Source organism: Phoca vitulina, unplaced genomic scaffold, assembly GCF_004348235.1.
Source record: "Phoca vitulina isolate PV1807 unplaced genomic scaffold, GSC_HSeal_1.0 scaffold38, whole genome shotgun sequence".
Lineage (NCBI taxonomy): Eukaryota > Metazoa > Chordata > Mammalia > Carnivora > Phocidae > Phoca > Phoca vitulina.
Window position 1 is genome coordinate 5,479,906 of NW_022589741.1, and position 25,974 is coordinate 5,505,879.

Sequence of the window (25,974 nt, forward strand, 5' to 3'; positions counted from 1 at the left end):
GATTTATTCATTTGAGGGACAGAGAGAGAGAGCACAAGCAGGGGGAGTGGGAAAGGGAGAAGAAGGCTCCCCAGTGAGCTGGGAGCCTGACGTGGGGCTCGATCCCAGGACCTCGAGATCATGACCTGAGCCGAAGGCAGATGCTCAACCACCTGAGCCATCCAGGCGCCCTAAAAAACACTTATTTAAAAAAATCTGAGATACCACCAATATATTCTTTTTTTACCACCAATATTTTTAAATTTAATTTTATTATGTTGTTAGTCCCCACACAGTACATCATTAGTTTTTGATGTAGTGTTCCATGATTCACTGTTCTCCAATAACACCCAGTGCTCCATGCAGTACATGCCCTCCTTAATACCCCTCACCAGGCTCACCCAATCCCCCCCCCACAAAACCCTCAGTTTGTTTCTCAGAGTCCACAGTCTCTCATGGTTTGTCTCCCCGATTCCCCCCCTTCACTTTTCCCTTCCTTCTCCTAATGTCCTCCATGCTATTCCTTATGTTCCACAAATAAGTGAAACCATATGATACTTGACTTATTTCACTTAGCATAATCTCCTCCAGTCCCATCCATGTTGATGTAAAAGTTCGGTATTCATCCTTTCTGATGGCTGAGTAATATTCCATTGTATATATGGACGTCTTCTTTATCCATTCGTCTGTTGAAGGGCATCTCGGCTCTTTCCACAGTTTGGCTATTGTGGACATTTCTGCTATGAACATTGGGGTGCATATGGCCCTTCTTTTCACTACTACTGTGTCTTTGGGGTAAATACCCAGTAGGGCAATTGCTGAGTCATAGGGTAGTTCTATTTTTAATTTTTTGAGGCACCTCCACAGTTTTCCAAAGTGGCTGTACCAACTTGCATTCCCACCAACAGTGTAAGAGGTTCCCCTTTCTCCACAACCTCTCCAACATTTGTTGTTTCTTGCCTTGTCAATTTTTGCCATTCTAACTGGTGTAAGGTGGTATCTCAATGTGGTTTTGATTTGAATTTCCCTGATGGTTAATGATGTTGAATATTTGTCTGTTAGCCATTTGTATGTCTTCTTTGGGAAAGTGTCTGTTCATGTCTTCTGCCCATTTTTTGACTTACTTGTTTTTTTGGGTGTTGAGTTTGAGAAGTTCTTTACAGATCTTGGATATCAGCCCTTTGTAGTGTCATTTGCAAATATCTTCTCCCATTCCGTGGGTTGCCTGTTTTGTTGACTGTTTCCTTTGCTGTGCAGAAGCATTTTGTCTTGATGGAAGTCCCAAAAGTTCATTTTTGCTTTTGTGTGCCTTTGGAGATGTATCTTGAAAGAAGTTGCTGTGGCCAATGTCGAAGAGGTTACTGCTTATGTTCTCCTCTAGGATTTTGATGGATTCCTGTCTCACATTGAGGTCTTTCATCCATTCTGATTTTATCTTTGTGTAGGGTGTTATAGAGAATGGTCGGATTTCATTCCTCTGTATATAGCTGTCCAATTTTCCCAGCACCATTCATTGAAGAGACTGTCTTTTTTCCATTGCATGTTTTTTCCTGCTTTGTCGAAGATTATTTAACCATAGAGTTGAGGGTCCGTATCTGGGCTCTCCATTCTGTTCCATTGGTCTATATGTCTGTTTTTGTGCCAGTACCATGCTGTCTTGGTGATTACAGCTTTGTAATAGAGCTTGAAATCGGGCAATGTGATGCCCCCAGCTTTTTCTTTTTCAACATTTCCTTGGCGATTCAGGGTCTTTTCCGATTCCATACAAATTTTAGGACTGTTTGTTCCAGCACTTTGAAAAACGTCATTGGAATTTTGATCGGGATGGCATTGAAGGTATAGATTGCTCTGGGCAGCATAGACATTTTAACAGTGTTTATTCTTCCCATCCATGAGCATGGAATGTTTTTCCATGTATTTGTGTCTTCTTCAATTTCTTTCATGAGTGGTCTGTAGTTCCTAGAATATAGATCCTTTACTTCTTTGGTTAGCTTTATTCCGAAGTATCTTATGGTTTTTGGTTCTATTGTAAATGGAATTGTTTCTCTAATTTCTCCTTCCACAGTTGTGTTGTTAATGTCTAAGAAAGCAACTGATTTCTGTGCACTGATTTTGTATCCTGCCACATTACTGATTTGCTGTATGAGTTCTAGTAATTTGGGGGTGGAGTCTTTTGGGTTTTCCACATAAAGTATCATGTCATCTGCAAAGAGAGAGTTTGACTTCTTCTTTGCCAATTTGTATACCTTTTATTTCTTTTTGTTGTCTTATTGCTGTTGCTAGGACTTCTAGTACTATGTTGAACAACAGTGGCTAGAGTGGGCATCCTTGTTGTGTTCCTGATCTTAAGGGAAAGGCTCTCAGCTTTTCCCCATTGAGGATGATATTCACTGTGGATTTTTCAAAGATGGATTTTATGAACTTGAGGAATGTTCCCTCTATTCCTATACTCTGAAGAGTTTTAATCAGGAAAGGATGTTGTATTTTGTCAAATGCTTTTTCTGCATCAATTGAGAGGACCATATGGTTCTTCTCTCTCGTCTTATTAATGCGTTCTATCGCACTGATTGATTTGCGAATGCTGCACCACCCTTGCATCCTGGGGATAAATCCCACTTGGTCGTGGTGGATGATTCTTTTCATGTATTGTTGGATCCTATTAACTAGGATTTTGTTGAGAATTTTGGAATCCATATTCATCAGGGCTATCGGTCTGAAATTCTTTTACATGGGGTCTTTACCTGGTTTGGGGATTAAGGTAATGCTGGCCTCATAGAATGAGTCTGGAAGCTTTCCTTCTGTTTCTATTGTTTGAAATGGCTTCGGGAGAATAGGTATTATTTCTTCTTTGAATGTTTGGTAGAATTCCCCAGGGAATCCATTAGGCCCTAGACTCTTGTTTTGGCAGGTTTTTGATCACTGCTTCAATCTCATTACTGGCCTATTTAGGTTGTCAGTTTCTTCCTGTTTCAGTCTTTGGAGTATATAGGTTTCCAGGAAGGCATCCATTTCTTCCAGGTTGCTCAATTTACTGGCATATAGTTGTTGATAATAATTTCTAATAATTGTTTCTATTTCCTTAGTGCTAGTCATGATCTCCCCCCTTCATTCATAATTTTATTAATTTGGGTCCTTTCTCTTTTCTTTTGGGGAAAGTCTGGCCAGTGGTTTATCGATCTTACTAATTCTTTCAAAGAACCAGCTTCTAGTTTCATTGATCTGATCTACTGTGTTTCTGGTTTCTAATTCATTGATCTCTGCTCTGACCTTAATTATTTCTCTTCTAATGTATGGCTTAGGCATTGTTTGTTGCTTTTTCTCCAGTTCTTTAAGGTGTAAAGTTAGTTGGTGAATTCGGGATTTTTCTATTTTTTTGAGCGAGGCTTGGATGGCTACGTATTTCCCCCTTAGGACCGCCTTTGCAGTATCCCATAGATTTTGAACTGATGTGTTTTCGTTCTCATTGGTTTCCATGAATTAAGTTCTTCTTTGATTTCCTGGTTGACCCATTTTTTTTTTTAAATTTTTAATTAACATATATTATTTGTTTCAGGGGTACAGGTCTATGATTCATCAGTCTTACACAATTCATAGTGCTCACCATAGTACATACCCTCCCCAATGACCCAAACATTCTTAAGCAGAGTGGTCTTTAGCTTCCAAGTGTTTGAATTCCTGCCAAATTTATTCTTGTGATTGAGTTCCAGTTTTAAAGCATTATGGTCTGAGAATATGTAGGGAACAATCTCAATCTTTTGGTATCAGCTGAGATCCATGTGCACTCAAGAGGGAGTGTTCTGTTGTTTTAGGGTGGAATGTTCTGTAAATATCTATGAGGTCCATCTGGCCCAGTGTGTCATTCAAAGCTCTTGTTTCTTTGTTGATTTTCTGCTTAGATGATCTGTCCATTGCTGAGAGTGGAGTATTGAGGTCTTCTACAATTAACGTATTATTATCAATATGACTCTTTACTTTGGTTAACAGTTGGCTTATTTAGTTGGCTGCTCCCATGTTGGGAGGGTAGATATTTACAATTGTTACATCTTCTGGTTGGCTAGACCCTTTAAGAATGATAGGGTCCTTCTCTGTCTCTAACTACAGTCTTTAGCTTAAAATCTAATTTGTCTGATATGAGAATTGCTACTCCAGCTTTCTTTTGAGGTCCGTTGACATGGAAGATGGATCTCCATCCCTTCACTTTCAGTCTGGATGTATCTTTAGGTTCAAAATGAGTCTTTTGTAGACATCATATGGATGGGTCCTGTCTTTTTATTCAATCTGTAACCCTGTGCCGTTTTATGGGAGCATTTAGGCCATTCACGCTGAGAGTGATTATTGAAAGATATGAATATATTGTCATCATGTTGCCTGTGAAGTCCTTATTTCTATGTATTGTCTCTGTAAATTCCTGTTCTATATCACTGTTGGGGTCTTTCTGCTTTTATAGAGCCCCTTTAAAATTTCTTGCAGGGCCAGCTTAGTGGTCACATATTCTTTCAGTTTCTGCTGGTCTTGGAAGCTCTGCATCTCTCCATCCATTCTAAATGGCAGCTTTGCCGGATAAAGTATTCTTCACTGCATGTTCTTCTCATTTAGTACCCTGAATGTCTTGCCAGGCCTTTCTGGCTTGCCAGGTCTCTGTGGATAGGTCTGATGTTATTCTGAAGTTCCTCCCTCTGTACGTAAGGAATCTCTTCCCCCTAACTGCCCTTAAGATGGCTTCCTTGGTTCTAAGATTTGCAAGTTTCACTATTACATGCTGGGGCGTTGGTTTGTTTTCCTTGATCTTGGGAGGGGTCCTCTCTGCCTCTAGAACATGAATGTTTGTTTCATTCCCCAGATTAGGGAAGTTCTCAGCTATAATTTGCTCAGCTATATCTTCTCGTCCTCTCTCTCTCCACCCCCTCAGGGATCCCAACAATTCTGACATTGGAACGTTTCATGGAGTCACTTATTTCTCTAATTCTGTTTCCATGGATTTTTAGCTGTTTTTCCCAGGCCTCCTCTTTTTCCTTCTTTTCTATCAATTTGTTTTCTAGATCACTAATTCGTTCTTCTGCCTCACTTACCCTAGCTGTTAGAGTACCTAGATTAGATTGGATATCATTGATAGCATTTTTAAGTTCTGCCAGTTTAGCTTTCATTTCTGCCCTTAGAGACTCTATGTTCCCATTAATCGATTTCTCCATTCTAGCTATCATCTTCATAATTGTTACCGTGAAGTCCATTTCCGACATCTTGATTATATCTGTATCCATTTGTAAACCTGTGGCAGAAGTCACAGTCTCTGATTCTTTCCTATTTTGGGGGTTCCTCCTCCTAGTCATTCTGTTGAGGGGTGGTTGAGGGAATGTAGAGTCCAAATTATTGACCACAACCCAAGCAAGATGCACCTGTTTTGTAGGGACCTTAGGGTTGTCAGCCTCTTGTTCTCCCAGCCTGTCTTCTGGGGGAGAGGCCTGCCGCGCTGTTACTCAGGCAACACTGGGCAAAGTTGCCCTGCCCCCTATGGCAGGGGATGGGCTCAGTGAAAACCAGTTTTTGGGGCTTTTGTTCTCTGGCGGCTTTACCTGGCAGCTTTCTGCGTCTCTTCTCAAGAGTCAGAGCAGCAGTGACCATTTCCAACCCTCTACCTCAGAACAGAGATCGCAGTCTGTTCTTCAGTGAGTTCTCCAGGCCACACTATCTCCGTTTCTGTCTGTGCTGCTATAAACTGCGGTGTCCTGGGTTGTGTGCCCCTCAGCAGCACTCCCAGTCCTTGGTTCTAGGTTGGGGCACATCTCTGCCCTTTGTGCTTCTAAAACCACCAGCTGCACCCAGTTCACATGTGCGGCCCTGCCGCTTCAGGTTTCAGTTCAGGGGGCTGCCCTGAAGTCTTTTCCCCACTGCTACTGGTCTGTGAATCTGTGCCCCGTCCCTAGTGCGAGAGGCTTTCACCCACTGGCAGTGCAGGATCCCGATGGCTACCTCCCCCTTCCAGTTTATCTTCTGATACGTGCCTGTGGAATCACGGCTCCCCACTTCATACGTTGAAACTAACTGCCTGCGATATTCTGTTTGTAGAGATCCAGATAGGTCTTCTTACATCTCAGGCTGATTTCATGGGTGTTCAGAGCGGTCTGGTAGATATCCAGCTCAATTCAGAGGATCGGTTGGAACAGGGTCTCCTTTTCCTCCGCCATCTTTTGTCCTCTTGATACCACCAATTTTAAGACATATTTTTATGTACTACTACAGATTTAAAGTGTAGTAATGTGAATGTGAGAAAAAAAGCATTTTAGAAGGGGTATAATAATAAATAGTCCCAGGAACCGAATCCATTCTTGTTATTTTATTCATAATATAAACATGGTGGTGTAATTCTTTAATTTTAGTGGTTACTGGAAACTTGTCTGTTCAAAAAGCATTTACCTTTTGCGTCTAGCAGGAGACATTACTGTGGTCTGAGTTTTCTTTTCCTGAGGACCAGGAATGATATTTAAAGCCTCTCCACCTGTATATAAAGAAAACAAAGCATCATGTTAAGGACATGGAATAGTTTTCTAAGCTTGAATTAATGGAATAAGTAGCATTACATAATGATTATTATTTTATATTAAACTCAGCATACACTGAATGCTTTACTATTTGCAAGGCACTGTAAAATACATTAAGATGAGTAATATATACTACAATTTAAGGCTTTATAATACAGTATTAAGTATAGTAGAGTCTCAACCAAAAACATGGCAGAACAGAGGAAGTGTAGGAAATATAAATTAAGTGTACACTATAGTGTGTGTATACCGTTTTTTCTTTTTTTTTTTTTTAATACTAAGCGTTTTTACCCAGCAGTGTAAACGAGCCTGGAGAAAAGATGGAAATGAGGGAGGATGTAACGGATGGTGATAAATTTTAGCTGCACAGAAGAGAAAGAAGATTGGTCTAAGAAGTGAGATAGCTGAGACCTGAATTTTTATTCCAACTCTGTTATTAACTAGTTTTTGCCCCTTACTATCATGCGTTTTCAATAGTTTCAAGTATACAACAAGATATACCAGATGGTCTCTTAAGTTTATGCCTAGCTCTCAGATTCACAGAAATATGAAGGATTCGTAACATGCAGAAATGGAGGTGTACTGGAAGAACATTCCTCACTGTAGAACAGACTGTCATGAACAAAGATAAGGAGATGGTCAAATGTAATGTGTATTACTTTTAAAATCAAATATAACAAGAGTCTTTTCTATCCTTCAGTTAGAATAGAAATAATCCTAGATTAAAATGTCTCATAAGTGTAGTAATATGTTTACTTTAAGGCAAACCTACCCAAAGTGTATTCTACTTCCAGCCTCTCGTCTTTTTTTTTTTTTGGTGTAATTTTATAAAACGCGTATAAAAGTGCAGCGTATCATCTATTTATACAGGTACAAAATTTCAGAGAAGAAAATTTAAACTTACCGGCAGCAGCGTCTTGTGGCTGTGAATGGCTGACCACTATAAAATTTGATCTCAAAGGAGCTGAAATCTGGCCAGCCGGCCTCATAACCTGTGTAGCTGCTGGGGGAGGAGGGGGAGGAGGAGGAGGAGGAGGAGTACACTGTCCTGAAAGATACGCTAAAGTCAGCAAGTCTGAACTGACGGGCGCTGCTTGAGCGGCAAGCCTTCTCTGTCGTTTGATTTCTGCAATTCCACTTCTTGTTCGGACTGAAACACATGAGCATTTAAAAGTAAACTGTTGGAGTACTCTGGCAATTTTAACAAGTCTACATGATACATGTCCTACTATTTGACATGTGAAATCTACAGATTAAAAAAGAGCCCTTGAAAGTATCAACTAAATTTATGTTGAGATTATGTGGTAATTCCCTATGAAACAAACTGAAGTGAGTACAGCTGACCCTTATACAGCACAGGGGTTAGGAGCACCGACCCTCTGTACAGTTGAAAATCCAACTGTAACTTAGGACTCCCCAAAAACCTAACTAATAGCCTAATGTTGACTAGAAGCTGTGCCAATAACCAGTAGTTGATTAACACATATTTTGTATGTTATACTGTATTCTTACAATAAAGCAACCTAGAGAAAACAAAATGTTATTAAGAAAGCCACAGGAAACGAAAATACATTTACACTCCTGTACTGTATTTAGAAAAAAATCTGTGAATAAGTGGACCCATACAGTTCAAAGCAGTGTGGTTCAAGGGTCATCGGTACACACAAACTGCATAAATCTACGAGTATATTTCTTCTGTAACAATTCATACTGATAATACCTCTACAAACCTTTGAAGTGAGAATTAAAAAGATGTGAATACATGAGAGCCACTGAGAAAAAATAGGGAGTATTTCAAATGTTTATTTCTACAATAAATGAAAATATTTCCTATTATAATAACTGTACTTAGAAGAGCAGTAGTTTAAACAAAATAAATACTTAGCACAAATGTACTGTTAATGAAAATGTTCATCTGATAGTATGAGTATGAAGTAATTCTGAACATTATTTATAGTTTAAAGTTGAATACCAACCTCTCTGATTAGCAACAAAGCCTGGGGAACTTTGCATGCTCCTAAAAAATAAAACAAAATAGTTAGACATGAAAAAATTTCTGCTGCCAAGATACATTCTAATTTATTAACAGTCAGACCTGAAGTAAACTGAATTAAAAGGCAATAGATCTCTCTCAGACAAAAAAGACAAGCACATTTTTTTTGAGGGGGTGACCAAATCTTACTTGCTTTAGAAGAGTAGCAGGTAAGCACACTCATGCACATATGATTTTAATCATCAAGCTTCTATCCAGTGCAGTATGCATTAGAGAACTCTGACATCCCATCAAGAATTTGACTTGACTTTAGGAAGTCTATATATTTAAGAAAGTTGTGCATAATTACCCTTACCACTAGAGATACCTTCCCAGAGAGATTCTGATTTCGCAAAGGACTCCATAAATACTCCAGAATCCCAAAGTTAACTTCAAAGGACATCCTGATTTTATCAAATTTATGACTATAAACTATTTTATCCAGCCTTTAACAAGAGAAAAAAGTAAACATATAATTCACAATATAAGGTGATTCTTCTTTTATTATGGTTACCCAATCATGGATACTGCTATCTTCCTGGGAAATCTGTTAAGTAAGTCTCTACCAACAAGAGCAACAAAACTTACTAAACTGATTAAGCATTTTTTTAAAAGATTATTTATTTGAGAGAGAAAGAGAGAGGGGGGAAAGAGAAAGGGAGAGTGAGAGGGAGCAGCAGACTTCCCACTGAGCAGAAAGAGTCTGACGTGGGGGCTCGATCCCAGGACCCTGAGATCATGACCTGAGCCAAAGGCATACGCTTAACCAAGTGAGCCACCCACGGGTCCCTGAATAAGCATTGTTAATAACACACAAACCACCCTGGAGAATACCTGGCTAAGAGCCTTTTATTTTTATGTAGTACCTTGTCAATAAGACATCTCAGTAACATAAATATTTATAGGTGTTAAATTGTGAATGTCTTTTTTAAAAAAAGATTTTTAGAATTTATTTATTTAGAGAGAGACACCGTGTGAGCAGGGGGAGAGGCAGAGGGAGAGAATCTCAAATAGACTCCCTGCTGAGGCGGGAGGCTGATGCGGGGCTCAATCCCAAGACCCTGAGATCAGAACCTGAGCAGAAATCAAGAGCTGGATGCTTAACTGACTGAGTCACAGGTGCCCCAAATTGTGAATGTTTTTGAAAGATTATTTGAAAGAGAGGAAATGAGTTGAAATGGGGGAAAAAAGGTAAGACTGTCAAATGAGATGTGGTACAAAGTTAGATAGAAAGCATTTGGAGCCACTTCAGGGTTTAAACTGAGGAAGGAATGGAGCCCCTGCTGAGGTGTTTTTTTTTTTTTTTTTACAGATTTATTTATTTTACAGAGAGAGAGAAAGGGAGCAGGAGCAGAAGGGCAGAGGGAAGGAGAATTCCAAGCAGATTCCCTGCTGAGCGCAGAGCCCCACATGGGGCTCAGTCTCACAACCATGAGATCATGACCTGAGCCAAAACCAAGAGTTGGATGCTCAACCGACTGAGCCACTCAGGGACCCCAAGACCCTGCTGAATTTATGTTGGGTATTCACCTGTAGCTCTAGGAGAAAGGGTAAAAAACTCAGTTTTCATACTAGATTCTAAAGTTAAATAAGAGATGTTATAACTGATACCAATAAGGGCTGGCATCCAAGGCCATGACATGACCTAGGTAAAAGGCAGACACTGCTACCATGAGGAAATTCTAAAATTAGAAGATCCCAGAAGTAGCATTATTATTCAAGTTTGTTTCTTTATAGGGCAAGAACCAATGAGGCATGAATTCAACACATCAATTCTTTGCATGAGTAACCAAGATGCAACTATGTAAGGGAATTCACACAAGACTGGCATTAGATTTGTATTCTAGCCAGAGATCTGCCTCTAACTTGCTATGGGAACATGGGAATGTTATTAAATATCTATAAATCTCAATTTCCTTATTTCTAAACATTTTACTGAAGTATGCATTTTATGTCAAATTATTCCAATAAAAAACAAATGAACATCAATAATCTCTAGAGTAAATTTAAAATTAGATCAGTATCACAGAAATGCACTGTGTGGGTCTTAAGAAGATTTAAAACTGAACAGCTTCCTACATGTGTTTGCATTCCAAAATGATCACGCATGTTCTGATAAACTTACTATACAGGCTTTTTATTACCTGATCTGAGAAAGTGTATGGTCTAACTTCTTCCATAGAGATGACATAATTGCTGGGACATCATTTGATGTTTCTAGAGCATAAAAGGAAAAGTTTCTTAATAAATACAGTCAAAGAAAATTCATCACTTTAGACACAAAGTGAACAAGGAAAACAAACTTTCCTCTAAGCTGCTGACATATGTCACAAACTAAGAAATAAACCTATTTTGTAAAATGACCTACAAAGCTATAAACGAGACTGCCTTCTTTTCTTAAGCCATTGAGTATCAGATGCAATATGAGTGGAAATGGGAATTTGTAAAGCCTCTGAAGCTTTTACAGATCAATTTTTTATCTTCTTTGCATTAAAAAAAGACTTTTTTTTTTAAAGATTTAAGTAATCTCTACATCCAACATGGGGTTCGAACTTACAACCTAAGATCAAGAGTCACATGCTCCACCGACTGAGCCAGTCAGGTGTCCCTCAAAAGGGCAAACTATTTTAAATCCTTTCTATTTGACATCATATTACATTTGAATGTTAATTAAAATAATCTGATTTATAATAAATATCATAAAGGTTACACAAACTCCTGTGACTATGGAAATTATTTTTCTACAACCAATGTTTTTATGTCCAAATCACTGCGATCACTCAGCAACCCCTTAATAAAAGCCCCACCAGTTACTATACTTAAGTTACAGGTAAAATTCCTGAGGACGGATTAATTTTTTTTTTTTAGAATATGCTCTAAAAGCCCACAGTGATGGGAAACTTCTAGGATATTTAAAATCTTTACTATATACTTATAAAAAAACTCAAACCAGAGAAAGCTACCCAACATAAAAATGGGATTAAACCTTTGTAGTCCAATAGCATATTGTTTCTGAAGTTATTCACACTCTAAATATTCCTGTAAGAATATTTAGGCCTATTACATTTTTTTCTAGTGCTGTGATCTTGGAAAAAGTTATATGGCTTCTCTAATTCTGTTTTCTGATATTTAAAAATTATCTGAACAATCAACACCTGTAACTGGGTTTTTTTAAGGACTGAAATAAAACAAAGGAAAGCATTCAGCACAAAGCTGCCTAGAGACAAATACCCAAAGTAATAAATAAGCATCTTTCCTTTTTTTCAATGTTATTATTTTATGGTAATTCTTTTGTTAATGTTGTGAATTACAAAAATAATCAGTATTGGAGAATAAAACAAACAATTTTAACTTTCCCCCTAAAATATTAACTTAGGCAAGTATTATTTTATATTCTGGTTAATATAAACCAGAATTTTATGACTGGTTCCTGTGTCGAGATTTAGACTACCAAGACCTTAAAATTAAAATATTGACTTGAAATTCTATAACACACAGAACATGTTCATCAGTTTAGACACTTAGACTTGAGTTTTATTTTTTAAGAAAATTATTTTCTTGTTATATTCTCTAGCTTTCAGATTTTTGCCACTGATTTATTAATCAATATAAATGCAAACTGATTAGGTATCTCCCAGTAAAACATATCTCATCATAACTGAGACAAGTTTTCTTTTGGCTTTTAGGAGGCATTAACAGTCTTTAAAAATTGTTTCCAATTAAAACTATTAGATAAATCCTATGTAAAATAGAAAAGAATCCTTGACCCTCAATTCTTACCTTTTGCTTTCATAGCTACATACTCATTCAGAATTGTTGTCAGGTTTTTTCCAAACAAGGACTGAAAAAAAAAAGATCAAGCATTATAAAAGTTGTGCAATACTACTAATAATTTCCTACCATGAAACATTTCACTGTATAAAGTTATAAAAGATCTGGATTTTTTTTTTTTTTTAAAGATTTTATTTATTTATTTGAGAGAGAGCACATGAGAGGGGGGAGGGTCAGAGGGAGAAGCAGACTCCCTGCCGAGCAGGGAGCCTGATGTGGGACTCGATCCAGGGACTCCAGGATCATGACCTGAGCCGAAGGCAGTCGCTTAACCAACTGAGCCACCCAGGCGCCCAAGATCTGGATTTTTTGATGAAGAACAGATTAGGGTAAGAACAGGTTATCAAAAATGAAGAGTCACTTAAGGTAGGGTTGCATCAAATCTACAAGTCATGAATCTTGCCTGTTTGCATAAGACACTGTGACTGTTTCATTAGCTAAGATAGTCCAAAGGCAGAAAAGCAGTTTTCAGCTGTGGGGTAGGGATCTAGTCACGTAACTTTTTTTTTTTTTTTTTAAGATTTTATTTATTTATTTAAGAGAAAGTGAGAGGGAGAGAGAGAGACAAAGAGCATGAGCTGGGGGGAGGCGCAGTGCAAGAGGGAGAAGCAGACTCCCCACTGAGCAGGGAGTCCGATGCGGGGCTTGATCCCAAGATCCTGGGATCATGATCTGAGCTGAAGGGAGATGCTTAACCACTGAGCCACCCAGGCGCCCTCAGTCACATAACTCTTTAAAAACAGTAAGGACTCACTCCTAATTTGCCCTTTCTATCCTGAAAGCCATATGAACCTGCCAAAAAACAAAGTGAAAAGACACTGAGCATGAGAGAGCCTTCTCAAGGACGAGCACCGTCCTATTTTCACTTCTATCCTCTCACAAACTTGTTTTCCTCCCCTCCCCCCCGCCCCGCCCCAGTTTCTCCTACTACTAAAGTGCAGGTTTTTATTACCTCAAGTTTGAGGTCATAAGAATCTGGAAGGCTTACTTTCGTATGTAAAAGTGGACATGTTAATTCTTAATTCGTAGAGTCATTTGTTGTGAAGATTAAGTAAGGATACATGAAACATGTCTAAGACAACGTCTAACACAGGACAGGTGATCAGTTTCCTTTTCTCTCCTAAAGATTTCTACTTTGTTCTGTCTTAACTAAAGCCTGAGAAGTTTGGGGATTTGCTTAATACTAACTTGGTCATTCTACCTTGTCTTATATCTAGTAGCTAACATTAATTTGTGAATGACTGGTGTCATGTCCCCCAAAATTCACATCAGGACACAGTGGAGAAAGTGGCCATCTATTAAGCTGGGAAGACAGCCGTCACCAGGAACTGAATCAGGAGCACTTTGATCTCAGACTTCCTACCTCCAGACCTGGGAGCGGATCTAGGGGCCAGGTGTGCATGTGGCTACTGGGGGACCACTGCAGCTGGGCCCTCACAGCAGGAAGCTACACAACCTCACCGACACGCTAATCCAAATAAACAAACACACCTGTATCTGTACAGATTTCTACACATATTAAACATGGCTTCATAGTGGTATCTCCGACTACGATTCAACACCACAGATTTCATACTTAGGCTTATCTGTATCTTCTTTCTCCCAGAGTCCTGGCTCCAATTATCTACAATACCATCTTACTTATTTGTTGAGAATGGCTAATTTAGAGGAACTCGGGGGAATTTATTTAAGATTCATTCATGCTGTTGTGTGAATCAACAGTGTGTTGCCTTTTATTGCTTAGTAGTATTTGATTCTATGGCTATACCGTAGTTTACCCACTTACTGGCTGAAGGACAGCATGGTGGTTTCTGATTTTTGACCATCACATATGAACATTAGTGTGCAGGATTTTGGGTGAGTATGTTTTTCAATTCACTTCGGTAAATATCTGGGTGTATGAGTGCTGGATCTCATGCGTGTTTTATGTATGTTTAACTCATATGTATTTAGCTCAATGTATGTTTAACTTCATAAACAATTGTCAATCTGTTTTCCAAAGTGGTTGTATGATTGAGTTGAATGAGCAATGAATGAATTCCTACTGCTTTGCATCCTTAGTGCTAAGTATCTGACAGTTTTTAAATGTTTTTTTACATTAGCCATTCTAATAGGTATATATTGGTATCTCCTTATTCATTTGCATCTTTCCAATAACAAATGATTTGGAGCATTTTTTTCTTGTTTTTCTCTTTTGGAATTTTTTTTCCATAAGCTTATTGCCATCTTCAGATCTCCTGCCCATTAAGAATTTCGTTTTTTGGGGCGCCTGGGTGGCTCAGTCATTAAGCATCTGCGTTCAGCTCAGGTCATGATCCCAGAGTCCTGGGATTGAGCCCCACATCGGGCTCCCTGCTCGGCAGGAAGTCTGCTTCTCCCTCTCCCACTCCCCCTGCTTGTGTTCCTGCTCTCGCTATCTCTCTGTCAAATAAATAAGTGAAATCTTTAAAAAATTTTTTTTTCTTCGTTTTTTTTTTAAAAAATTAACAGTTTTTTAACACGTATTCTCGGTACAAATTCTTTACCACAGATGTGATAATGTAAATAGTTTCTTTCAGCCTGTGGCTTGTTATTCTTGGAACAGTCTATTGTAGAGCAAAATTTTTAAATTTTTACAAAGTTTAATTTACCAATTTATCCTTTTATTGTCAGTGCTTTTGGTATCACATCTAAAACTCATCACCAAACCCACGTTTACACAAGTTTTCTCAAAAAAAAAAAAAAATCTTACAGTTCTACATTGCACCTTTGGTCTTTTACCCACTTGGGTTAATCTTTATATGAAGTATGTGTAGAGGATCTTTTTTTGAATCTGGATGTCTAATTGTTCTATCTCCATTTGTTGATAAAATTACTCTTTCTCCAGTGAATTGCTTTTGCACTTTGGTCAAAATCAGTTGTGTGTGTGTGTCTACATTGGGCTCTATTCTGTTCCACCAATCTAAGTCCCTAACCTTCCTCTAATGCCACTCAATCCTGATTATTAGAGGTTGTTAGTAAGTCTTACAATCAAGTAATGGGAGTCTTCCAACCTATCCTTTTTAAAAATTATTTGGGCTACTTTATAGTTCCTTTGCTTTTCCACGTAAAATTTAGAATTCAGCTTGTTGCTATCTACAAAAATGTTTGTGGGGATTTTGATTGTAATGGATATATAGATCACAATGGAGAGAACTGACATCTTAAATGAACACAGTATGTTTGATATTCTCCAGCAGTTTTGGAGGTTTTTTCAGGTTTCCTCCATAGATAAGCACGTTGTCTATGACAACTGAAATGAATCTGAGACATGTTCAAAATAAATTAGCAAAATACTATGTCGGGCACCTGGGTGGCTCAGTTGGTTAAGTGACTGCCTTCGGCTCAGGTCATGATCCTGGAGTCCCGGGATCGAGTCCCACATCGGGCTCCCTGCTCAGCAGGGGGTCTGCTTCGCCCTCTGACCCTCTTCCCTCTCGTGCTCTCTCTCATTCTCTCTCTCTCAAATACATAAATCTTAAAAAAAAAAAAAAATACTATGTCAAATAATGTAGCTCCAAACTATGTCTATTATATTCCAAATGATGCTCTGTTGGTCTAGTGATATTCTAAAAAGAGGTGACAAGATAACAAAACACCTGTTTTATATTTGTCTAAATTAAGCAAGCAGACATAGGAAAAAATGGGTTGAGATAAGATACCACAGAGCAGGTGGCTTAAATAATAGGCATTTCTTATTCTGGAGACTGGTGAGTCCCAAATCAAGGTGCTGGTCAATTTGGTTCCTGGTGAGGGCCAAATTCCTGGCTTCCAGACATCTCCCTTCTTGCTGTGTGCTCACATGGCATCCCCTCCGTGCCTGTTCAAGGAGAAAGATCTCTCTCTTCCACTTCTTCTAAAGGCAATAATCAGATCCCAAGGGGCCCAACCTCATGACCTAATCTAAACCTAATTAATTCCCAAAGGCCCCACCACTAAACCATCACATTGGTGGTTAGGGTTTCAACCTATGAATTCTGGAGGGACAAAAATATTTAGTCCATAGCAGGCAGAAAACAAGTGAGCCCCAAGACAAGCAGTAGTGAAACTAGTTAGAAATGAGAGTGTCAGGGCCCCTGGGTGGCTCAATCGGTTAGGGATCTGCCTTTGGCTCAGGTCATGATCCCAGGGTCCTGAGATTGAGCCCCGCATTGGACTCTCTGCTCAGCGGGGAGCCTGCTTCTCCCTCTCCCTCTGCTGCTCCCCCTGCTCGCTCACTCGCTCTGTCAAATGAATAAATAAAAAATTAAAAAAAAGTAATGAGAGTATAATTTTTTTTTTTTAAGATTTTATTCACTTGACAGAGCGAGTGAGCCAGAGAGCACAAGCTGGGGGGAGGGGGGGATTGGCAGAGGGAGAAGCAGGCTCCCCACTGAGCAGGGAGCCTGACGCGGGGCTCGATCCCAGGACCCTGGGATCATGACCTGAGCCAAAGGTAGACGCTTAACCACATGAACCACCCAGGCACCCCGAGAGTGTTATTTTGAAACTGATTCTTAGAAGCAAAGTTGCCAGCTTTGGCATAAGTGTGTGAAAAGAAGAGCTGGCCTTCTTTAGGTCTTTCCAGTCATGCATTAATACTAACTATCAAATGTCTACCAATTTTGAAACTGCTAATGAGCTGATGTTAGGACTGCTGTTTATAGTCTCTCATGTTGGTCAATGAGGAACTATTTCCCTTAAGGAACAAATCACTCACCAGTAAGCAGGCTGGAATAAAACCTTCATCTGTACAATGTTCCGCGTATTCTTTTAAATTTGAACTTTCCAAAATAAAAGTTTGGCAGGTAGAAGTGAGGTTTTCCTGTTGTAAGTAACCTAAATGAAAAACAGAAGGTTAGGTAATTCCAGTAACTTCGGTACTTTCGCCAAAATGCAACAGAAATGCAGTTTCATATCACAAATGGAACCTCAGGTGGAATGTGCTGGGTTTCTGCAGCCTTGCCCAGAACCACCAGTTTGTGCTGCAGTACAAAGCAGTCTTCAGAGAATACATGGTTGTTTGATGGAAAAAACTCTAGCTAATCTAAAAACATACGGTATTTGATCAAGTACAATTAATGCACAGTAATGCTTACAAGCGAATCTATAAGTAATGATACGTAAGAGGAGAACTAATAAATGATCCATGTTCTTCTCCATAACCTCCACACTGACCAGGCTGGCAGACAGTTATATAAGTAACTTACTGCATTATCAAAAAACTACATTCTCCCCATGTTGCTATTTACTTGTACATTTCACTTATTTGCCTAACGGTTTTAAGAGAAAAATGAACAAGAGACCTGCTTTGAAGGAAAGCAAAGAAAGGCACTCCCTTGATTTTTTAATTTATGCCTTTGGGAATCAAAACACTATTTCAACAACGACAGCACTTACATCTAACTGACATTTACGGAACAATCTTATTATCAGCCCTTGGTACTTGCACACATATGAATGCTTCATTTGTCTTGACTAGCAGCCTATCTTTGTTCTTTTGTTTCTTAGCATTATTGGCGTTTACCTAAACCCACCACAAAAAACAGCAGTATAATACTGAAAGAATATTGGATAGGATATTGGGAGACCAGGTTTTTACTCGGTTTTTACTCTGTTCGGTTAAAATAAGCATTGTGAATTTGGGGCAAAAAATATCACGTTATCTTCCAGGACTAGGGTGCTTCATCTGTAAGGCATCACACTTGTCTTGACTTGTGGATCAAATCTGGTGAAATTACTCCCTTGTGTAAAGCCCTTCACTCACTTCCCATAGCACTCAGTTTAAACTTCTAAATTCTGAGCAGCTTCAGCTGGATTGACCATGTAAGGACCTCTAAAAATCCTCTCCTCCATAAAAGCAATGAGAACACTGGCACAAATGGTTAAAAAGAGAAAAACTTTTACAGAACTCAGAAAATAATCAAAGTCTTGGGAGCATTTAAAAAAAATAGAAGAAGGTCAGTAATAATGAACATTGTGGCATTTTAACTTGCTCTATTCTCACGCTCATATCCCCAGCTGAGTGGTATACTTGTTTTAACTGTGATTCCAGGCTGTTGATTTTCAAACAGCCTAGCAGCCCATGGAGGGGTCAGATAGGGCTGGAATTTTTCCAAAGACTCATTCCCATTCCCAGAATACTTTGATCTGTGTAAAAATTACCTGGAAACCTCCACTTGCATGGCTTGTCTTTGAATTCAATCAGAATTTACCCAGTGCAAAGAACCTTCTCCTTTAAGATGTTTGCCTAAAACTATCAGCAGGAATAGCTTAACACTACAGCTACCAGTGACGAAGAGTGGGACAAACAAGCTAAACAAAAAAAACACAAAACATACAGACACACACACACAAAGCTGGGGTATGAGCAGTCCATAGCAGGCTCTGAAAAGTTAGGATATATTCCTGGGATATTAGAAGGACATGTACAAGTGTAGGGCAGTGCACCTACTCAGAAGAGATCTGACAAGGCCCTAAGCCCTCACCTCTGGCTGACCAGTAAGGCTCTGAGTAAGCAGGCTAAGGCAGAGTTGCCAACTGCTTAGCTGAATGTTCAAGCATGCCCCAACATACACACAGCCCCTTGACAAACAATGGGAGACTTATGGACTCCAAGCTTTAAAAAAAAAAAAAAAAATTCAGTGTCCAATCATAGAATATAAACTCAAAGAATAAAGACTTTACAGATTTAGTTCAGGCAGTTCACAGCAACTGCTGAAACAACAACAAAGAGCCATAACAAACATGAGGGAGGCAGGAGAATTTGATTACAAGAGCTGTCACGTTATATTATTTAAAATGTCTAATTTACAGCAAAAAATATGAGACATGCAGAGAAACAAGAAAGTATGTTTCATATACAAGGCAAAAATAAGGGCGCCGGGTGGCTCAGTCGGGTAAGTGTCTGCCTTTGGCTCAGGTTATGATCCTGGAGTCCTGGGATCGAGACCCACATCGGGCTCCCTGCTCAGCGAGGAGTCCGCTTCCCCCATACCCCTCACCCTGCTCGTGCTCTCGCTCTCTAATAAAAACTTAAAAAAATAAATAAAAACACAAGGCAAAATAAAAGCAGTCAATAGAAATCATCCCTAAGGAAGCCAAGAGTTAAAACTTTAAAAACTTTAGAGTTTTTAACTACAGTTAAAACTTAGTATCAGCTACTTCATTTTTAAAAGATTTGAGAGAGAAATAAAGAACAAGCATGAGCATGGTGGGGAGGGGAAAAAAGAGAGGGAGAGAGAGGGAGGGAGGGAGGGAGAGAGATACTTTAGCAGTCTCTGCACTTAGCTCAGAGCCTGATGCAGGGCTCAATCTCATGATTCTGAGATCACAACCTGAGGTGAAATCAAGAGTCGGATGCTTAAACGACTGCCTCACCTAGATGTCCCCAAAATCAGCTGTTTTAAGTAAGTTCAGAGAACTAAAGAAAACTATTCCTAAATATCTAAAAAAAATCATGAGAGCAATGTTTCATCAAAAAGAAATAAGAAAAACAGAAATTATACAAAAAAAAAACCAAGCAGAAATTCTAGGGTTGAAAAGTATAACAACTAAAATGAAAAATTCCCTAGAGGGGGGACTCAACAGCAGATGTGAAGAGGCAGATGAAAGAATTAGTGAACCTGAACACAGCTCAAATGAGATTATCCAGCATAAGGAACAAAAACAAAAAAATATCACAAAAAGTTAACAGTCTTTGAGACTTGTGGAACACCATCAGTTGTGCCAACATAAGCATAATCAAAGTCCCCGGGGAGGAGAGACAGAAAAAGGCAGAAGGAGTATTTGAAGAATTAATGTCCAAATAATGAACATCCAAAATTTGAGAATTATTTATTTATCTAGGAAGCTCAATAAATTCCAAGTAGGATACATGGAAAGAAATCCGTATCTAGACATCTCATAATCAAATTGTCAAGACAAAGAGAATTTGGAAAGCAGAGAGAAATAGTTCATCACATCACAAGGGATCCTCAGTAAGATTAACAGCTTTTTTTCTCATGAGAAACCATGGAGGCCAGAGGCAGGGAGATGAGGTAAAGTGCTAACAACAACAAAAATCCAACCAAGACCAGCAAAATCCCTTCAAAATGGAGACATTAAGCTACTCCCAGATTAAAAATACAAAATGAAACAAAACCCAAAGACATTGTTGCCAGCAGACTTGCCCTTTAAGAAATATTAAAGGGAGTCCTTTAGGCTAAAATTAAAGGACACTAGACAGTGAAACAAATCCATGTTAAAAAAAACAAAACACACCAATAAAGGTAACTGTACAGGTAAACATAAAACAGTATAAATTACTTTTTGTTTGTAACTCCCTTCTGCTTTAAATGACAACTGTATATAGTAAGTATAAATCTGGGTTGGTGACCATATAATGATGAAGATGTAATTTATATGACTTTAAAAGCAAAAAGGGGGAAGAGAATGGAGTTAAAGAGGAGCAAAGTTTTTATATACTATTTAAATTAAGTTGGTATTAATCCAAACAAGATTGTTTTAAGTTACTTGTAACCTCCAAGCAATCACTAAGAAAAAGGCTCAAAAATAAAAAATATAAAGGAAACAACGGGGAGGCGGGGGCGCGCCTGGGCAGCTCAATTGGTTACGTGTTCAGACTCTAGTTTTTGGCTTAGGTCATGATCTTGGGAGCCTGGGATAGAGATAGAGAGAGAGAGAGAGAGAGACAGAGAGAGACACACACACACACAGCTCTGCGCTCATCAGGGAGTTGGCTTGAGGATTCTCTCTCCCTTAGCCCCCTCCCTGCTCGCCTGCACGTGCTCTCTAAAATAAAAATTAAGAAAAAAAAGGAAACAATGGAATTAAAATGGTAAATTGGAAATATCCAACACAAAAAAGGCAGTAATAGAAGAGTAACAGAAAAAGTAAACATAAAATATATACAGACTACAAGTATCAGAATGGCAAGCAAAATCCTCACCTTATCAGTAATTATATTAAGTGATAACGGATTACACAATAAAAAGGTACAGACACACAGAATGAATAAAAAATACGATCCAACTACATGCTTTCGACAACAGACACACTTTACATTCAAACACACAAACAGGTTGAAAAGAAAAGGATGGAAAAAGATATACCATCATACAGTAACTAAGAGCTGGAGAGGCTATACCATATCAGACAAATTAAGACAAATATTGTTAGTAGACACAAACATAATGGTAAGATATTTAATGAATCAAAAAGAGAACAATTACAAGCATATATGCATGTAACAACCAAGGCCCCCAAAAACATGAAGCTGAAACTAACAGAAGTGGAACAAGAACTAGACAATTCAACAAGAGAAGTTACAGACTTCAACATCCTACTTTCAATAATGAATAGACTAGAGAGCTCAGTCAGGAATGAGAAGGCTTGAACACTATAAACTAACTAGACCTAACAGACATCTATAGCCTACTCCACCCAACAACAGCAGAATACACATTCTTCTCAAGTGCATGTGAACATCCTCCAGGATAAACCACACATTAGGACATAAAAAAAGTTTCAGTAAATTAAAAAAGACAAATTATATAGAGTATACTCTCTGGCAAGACTAAAATTAGAGATCAGTAATAAGAAATTCACAAATATGTGGAAATTAAACAACACTCTCCTAAATAATCAAAGGGTCAAAGAAGAAAACAAAAGGAAAGTAGAAAATATTTTGAGATAAACAAAAACAAAATGCAACATACTAAAACTTATGGATGCAGCTAAAGAAGTGCTTACTGGTATATTTATATCTGTAAATACATTTCAAAGATGAAAGATCTCTAACCGATAACCTATCCTTTCATTTTACGAACTAGAAAAGCAAACTAAACCCAAAAGAAAGCAGAAGGAAGAAAATAAAAGATCAGAGAAGAAAAATGAAAGAGAATTAAAAAATAGAGAAAAATCTATGAAACAAAAAGTTGATTCTCTGAAAAGATCAACAGTAATCAACAATCTTTAGAGAGGCTGACAAAAAAAGAAGACTCAAGTTCCTAAATTCAGGAAGGAAAGAGGGGACATTACTATCACCCTTACCGAAATATTATAATATTTATATTATAAAAGGATACTATGAACAATTATATGGCAACAATTTAGAAAGCCCAGGTGAAACAAATACTTCTTAGACATTAACTGAACTGACTCAAGAATCTACAGAAAATCTGAACAGACCTAAAACAAGTAGAGACTGAACTGTAATAAATATTCTTTTCACAAAGAAAAGCCTAGGATCAAATGGCCTCACTGGTGAATTCTATCAAACATTGAAAGAAGTTTCACCAACTCTTTAAAAAAATAAAAAATAAGAGAGAGGCCGCCTTCCCATTTCAAACGCTGATACTAGTAATAATCTGATACTAAAACCAGACAAAGACATCACATGAAAACTACAAACCAATATCCCTTATGAAAAAGCAGATGTAATAATTCTCAACAAAATACCAGCAAACTAAATCCATTAACATTTGAAAATGATTATACACCATAACCAAGTGCAACTGCGCCTGGGTGACTCGGTTGAGCGTCTGCCTTCGGCTCAGGTCATGATCCTGGAGTCCCTGGATCAAGTCCCGCATCGGGCTCCCTGCTTGGCAGGGAGTCTGCTTCTCCCTCTGACCCTCCCCCCTCATGTGCTCTCTCTCTCATTCTCTCTCAAATAAATAAATAAAATCTTAAAAAAAAAAAAAAGAGTGGTTCAATAAAACAAAAACAAATCAATGTAATACACTCTATTAAAAGAGGGGCGCCTGGGTGGCTCAGTTGTTAACCGTCTGCCTTCGGCTCAGGTCATGGTCCCAGGGTCCTGGGATCGAGCCCCACACTGAGCTCCCTGCTCGGCGGGAAGCCTGCTTCTCCTCTCCCACTTCCCCTCTTGTGTTCCCTCTCTCACTGTATCTCTGTCAAATAAATAAAATCTTTAAAAAAAAAAAAAAAGGAGTAAAGTCGGCCCAATACATTGTTTTAATAGAATAAAGAACAAAACCATGTTATCATCTCAACAGATGTAGAAAAACCACTTGACAAAATCCAACACCTTTTCGTGATAAAAATATGAGGAATATAAGGGAATTTCTTCAACCAGATAAAGGCATTTGTGAAAATCACACAGCTAACGTAATACTCAGAAGGTTAAAGAGTCAAAGCTTTGCCCATAGGATCAGGGACAAGACCATGCTTGCTCTTGCCGTTTCTATGCAACACTGTACCAGAAGTTCTAGTTTGGGCAATTAGGAAAGAAACTGAAGTAAAAAGTGTCCACATTGGAAAGGAAAAAAAATCAAATGTCCTCATTTGCAGATGACATGATGTCCTAAATAAAAAATTCTAAGGAATCCATGTACACACAGAAAAACTATTAAAGTCATTAAGTGACTTCAGCAAGGCTTCAGGATAAAATCAGCTGCATTTCTATATACTTGCAATGAACAATCCAAAAATGAAAAAAAACAAAAACAAAAACACAAACCAATTTCATTTACAAAGGCATCAAAAAGAATAAAATATTTAGGAATTAAGTTTAACAAAAGTGTATGATCCTACTAAAAACTAGAAATATTACTGAAAGATATTAAAGAAGACTAAATATATAGATAGATCTCTCTTGTTTATGGATTAGAAGAGTTAATGTTATTCAGATGTCAATACTCTTAGATTCAATACAATCCCTATCAAAATCTTAGTTGCCTTTTGTGCAGAAATTGACAAACTGATCCTAACATCCACAGGGAAATACAAGGGACCCAGAGTAGTTAAAACAATCTTGAAAATGAAATAGTTGGTGGACTTAACACCTACCCACTTCAAAACATACTACAAAACAATAGTAATCAAGGTAATGTGGTAACTAGCATAAGAATAGACCTATAGATCAATGGGACAGAATTAACATTCCAGACATTTATGGTCAATTGATTTTCAAAAACAGTGCCAAGTCAGCTCAATGGGGGAAATATTAGTCTTTTCAACAACTGGTGCTAAGAGAACTGGATACCCACATGCAGAACAATGAAGCTGGACCAAAACAATGAAGTTATACCTCATACCAAATATGAAAATTAACTAAAAATAGATCAAAGATGTAAGTGTAAGAGCAAAAATTGTCTTAGAACAAAACACAGGTGTAAATCTTTTTGATGTAGGATTAGGTAATGGTTTCTTAGGACATCTAAAGAACAAGCAACCAAAGAAAAATTAGATTGAACTTCATCAAAATTAAAAACATTTGTGCTTTCAAGGATACTATGAAGGAAGTGAAAAGACAATGGACAGGGGCGCCTGGGTGGCTCAGTCGGTTAGGTGTTTGCCTTCAGCTCAGGTCCTGGAATCAGCCCGTATCAGGCTCCCTACTCAGTGGGGAGCCTGCTTCTCCCTCTCCTCCCTGCTTGTGCTCTCTGTCCCTATCTCCATCTGTCTCTCGCTCTCTTTCTGATAAATAAATTAAAAAAAAAAAAAAAGACAAGATGATGGACAAAAATTGAAGAAAATATTTGCAAGTCATCTATCTGATAAGGAACTAGAATCCAGAGCATATAAAGAACAAACCACTAAGCAAATGAGAAGAGGCTCAACTTCATCAGTAAATAGGAAAATATAAAATCAAAACCACAACGAGATGTATCAATTCATACCCACTAGGATAGTCAGAATTAAGAAAGATAGTGAGTACTGACAAAGATGTGATGAAACTGGAAATCTCATACATTGCTGGTAGAAATGTAAAATGGTGCAAAATCACTTGGGAAGTTCTCAGAAATATTAACATAGAATTACCACATCACCAAGTGATTCTACTCTTAGGTATATATCTAAGAGAATTGAAACAGTATGTCCAAACAAGATTTGTACATGAATGTTCATATAGCATTTTTTTAATAGCCAAAAAGTGGAAACAACCTAAATGTCCATCAATGAATGGACAAAATGTGGAATATCCATTCGGTGGAACATTTTTCAGGCATGAAAAGGAAGTAACTATACTTCAACTTGCTATGACATGTATGAATCTTGAAAACAAGGTTCTAGAAGTCAGATACAAAAGGCCACAAATTGTAGAATTCCATTTACATGTTATGTCCAGAATAGGGAAATCCACAGAAACAAAAAGTAAATTAATGGTTGCCAGAGTTTGGGCGAAGGGGGCAAGTGGGAGTGACTATTAACGGGTCTGGCGTTTCTTTTGAGGATGATGGACATATTCTGGAATTAACAATTTGGTGATGGTTACAAAACACTGTGAATATACTGAATATTGTGAATATACTGAAAACCACTGAATTTTACTTGTTGTCGGATGTGGATTATATCTCAATGAAAAAATGTAATCCTACATTAACACGTTATATGAAGCTCTACTTGTTTGGCATCCTAATTTCTTCTTTAGCCTTTTATCATGCCATTCCATCTCTCCCAGACTAACTGGTCTTTCAATTCTGCAAATTCACAAATGCTCTGATAGCAAGACCACTGTATACTCCATTCCTGTTGCTTCGACAGCTTATCTTCTTAGCCTAGCTAGTTCCAACTCATTCTTCAGGTCTACGGTTAACTACCACTTCCTCAGAGGCTCTTTTTTTGAATCCT

General features: G+C 38.2%; 1 protein-coding gene across 2 annotated transcripts in view; it reads right to left on the reverse strand.

Annotated features, from left to right (window-relative positions):
- The window catches only part of LOC116646874 (protein NPAT), a 58,318-nt gene that overhangs the window by 23,365 nt on the left and 8,979 nt on the right, over positions 1–25,974 (reverse strand). For both annotated transcript variants that reach the window (XM_032427854.1, XM_032427853.1), the window contains exons 2-7: positions 17,096–17,214; positions 12,328–12,388; positions 10,692–10,764; positions 8,492–8,532; positions 7,420–7,665; positions 6,391–6,472 (exon numbers count right to left, since the gene is read on the reverse strand). In XM_032427854.1, coding sequence (XP_032283745.1) covers positions 6,391–6,472; positions 7,420–7,665; positions 8,492–8,532; positions 10,692–10,764; positions 12,328–12,388; positions 17,096–17,214 — 622 coding nt within the window. The remainder of the gene's footprint in view (positions 1–6,390; positions 6,473–7,419; positions 7,666–8,491; positions 8,533–10,691; positions 10,765–12,327; positions 12,389–17,095; positions 17,215–25,974) is intronic.